Below are 1,642 nucleotides of genomic sequence, written 5' to 3' on the forward strand. Positions count from 1 at the left end.
ACTATCGTTTCATCTTCCTGCAGATTTGTCGGGCTGTTCATACAGTCTGTGCCACTTAGTTCTGATTCAAATATTGTTTCATCTTCCTGCAGATTTGTCGGGCTGTTCATACAGTCTGTGCCACTTAGTTCTGATTCAAATATCGTTTCATCTTCCTGCATAGTAGACGTGCTGTTCATACAGTCTGTGCCACTTAGTTCTGATTCAAATATTGTTTCATCTTCCTGCATAGTAGATGTGCTGTTAAAAGCGTCAATGGGATTTAGTTCTGGATTAACTTCTGGCAGAGTAAAGGCACTTTCCGAAATGCTTGAGTTTTGTTGTTCTAGAGCGACCGTCTCCATATCTAGTCCGGTGTTGTTTGCAGGCGTTGGTTGCATCATTAAATCGGCGCTGGTTTCTGGTGACGGTTTCAGTGATACTTTTCCGGTTTTCAAGCTCCCCTTGAGTATACCTGGTCTATTACTAGGCTTTGGTGTTCTCGGAATATGAAACTCATTTGGATTGAAGTATTCCACTTCCAATACGTCCGAAAATCGAACCTTTTTTCGCACTTTTTTGGGACTGTTCGCATCAGTGTTCGTTTCGTTCCCTGCTTCCGCCCCGTTCACTTTCAACATTAGTAAATCTGTTCGGTCCATCGCTCTTGTCTCGATTCCTACTGAATCTTGTACAAAGTCCGTCTCAAGAGGCTCATCGAGGTCTACAATTAGTGGTTCGCTTTCCGGGTTACTTTCCTGTGAACCATCCGCAATCATTTCCTCTGGATGTTGTTCTCTTCGATGACGTTCCATGATATAGTTTCGATTGAAACATCTTCCGCAGACGGGGCAACTGAAAGGTTTCTGGCCGGTGTGCGTCAGTTCGTGTTCCTGCAAGTGTCCGATCTGGAAGAACACTCTCGGACAACGACTACAGCGATGCACCTTCACGCCACGGATGTGCACATACAGATGTTGCCGCAGACCTCGGCCGCTTCGAAAACTTCTTGCGCATACGTCGCACACGAACGAAGTACCAGAATAAAGAATCGAGGCCAGTTGTTTTTCAGCAGTTTCCCTATCAATCTTTGGAAACCGCACGTTGGACTTGCTTAGAGAGACCGCACTGTGCATTCGCTTAACGTGTAGCCGAAGTTGCGATTTATCGTGGAACGACTTGTAGCAGCTCGAGCAAGAGAACTGCTTTGGGCACTGCTTCTCTACCGTTTCGTAAAGATGATCATTGAAGAAGCCTTCCGCCTTTGACAGGAGCTCCTCTTTTGCTGGTTCGGCCTCTTGTAGCTCTGCTAACTGAGGAAAGGTCCGTAGGCCAACCTTGATGTGCCGTATCTGGTGGGAGCGCAATTCCTTCGGCGAAAAGAAGCCCTTCGGACACTTGTCGCACTGATAATCTCGCTTATTCTGGTGTCGCAATTCGTGAACCTTGCGGTTGTACGGAGTTCCAAAAGTCCTCCCACAAATGCTGCAGGGGAACGGCTTTTCACCCTTATGCGCCCGTATGTGAATTTTCCAGCAGCTGTCACTGTTGAACGCCTTCGGGCAGTACTCACACTGGTACGCGGGAGTGCGTGAGTGTTGTTTCTAGCGGAAAAGGGTGGAACGAAAGAGAGCAAGTTTTACATACCATCAATGACCGTGTG

General features: G+C 47.2%; 1 protein-coding gene across 1 annotated transcript; it reads right to left on the minus strand.

Moving 5' to 3' along the window:
• Window positions 1-43: 43 nt before the first annotated feature.
• LOC128277114 (zinc finger protein 492-like) lies at window positions 44-1,583 on the minus strand (the record flags this gene model as incomplete). Its single annotated transcript, XM_053015564.1, has 1 exon — window positions 44-1,583. A coding segment is annotated over one exon (1,540 nt), but the record flags the coding sequence as incomplete, so codon positions are not given.
• Window positions 1,584-1,642: the final 59 nt, after the last annotated feature.

The sequence above is a fragment of the Anopheles cruzii genome, unplaced genomic scaffold (genome assembly GCF_943734635.1).
Source record: "Anopheles cruzii unplaced genomic scaffold, idAnoCruzAS_RS32_06 scaffold04026_ctg1, whole genome shotgun sequence".
Lineage (NCBI taxonomy): Eukaryota > Metazoa > Arthropoda > Insecta > Diptera > Culicidae > Anopheles > Anopheles cruzii.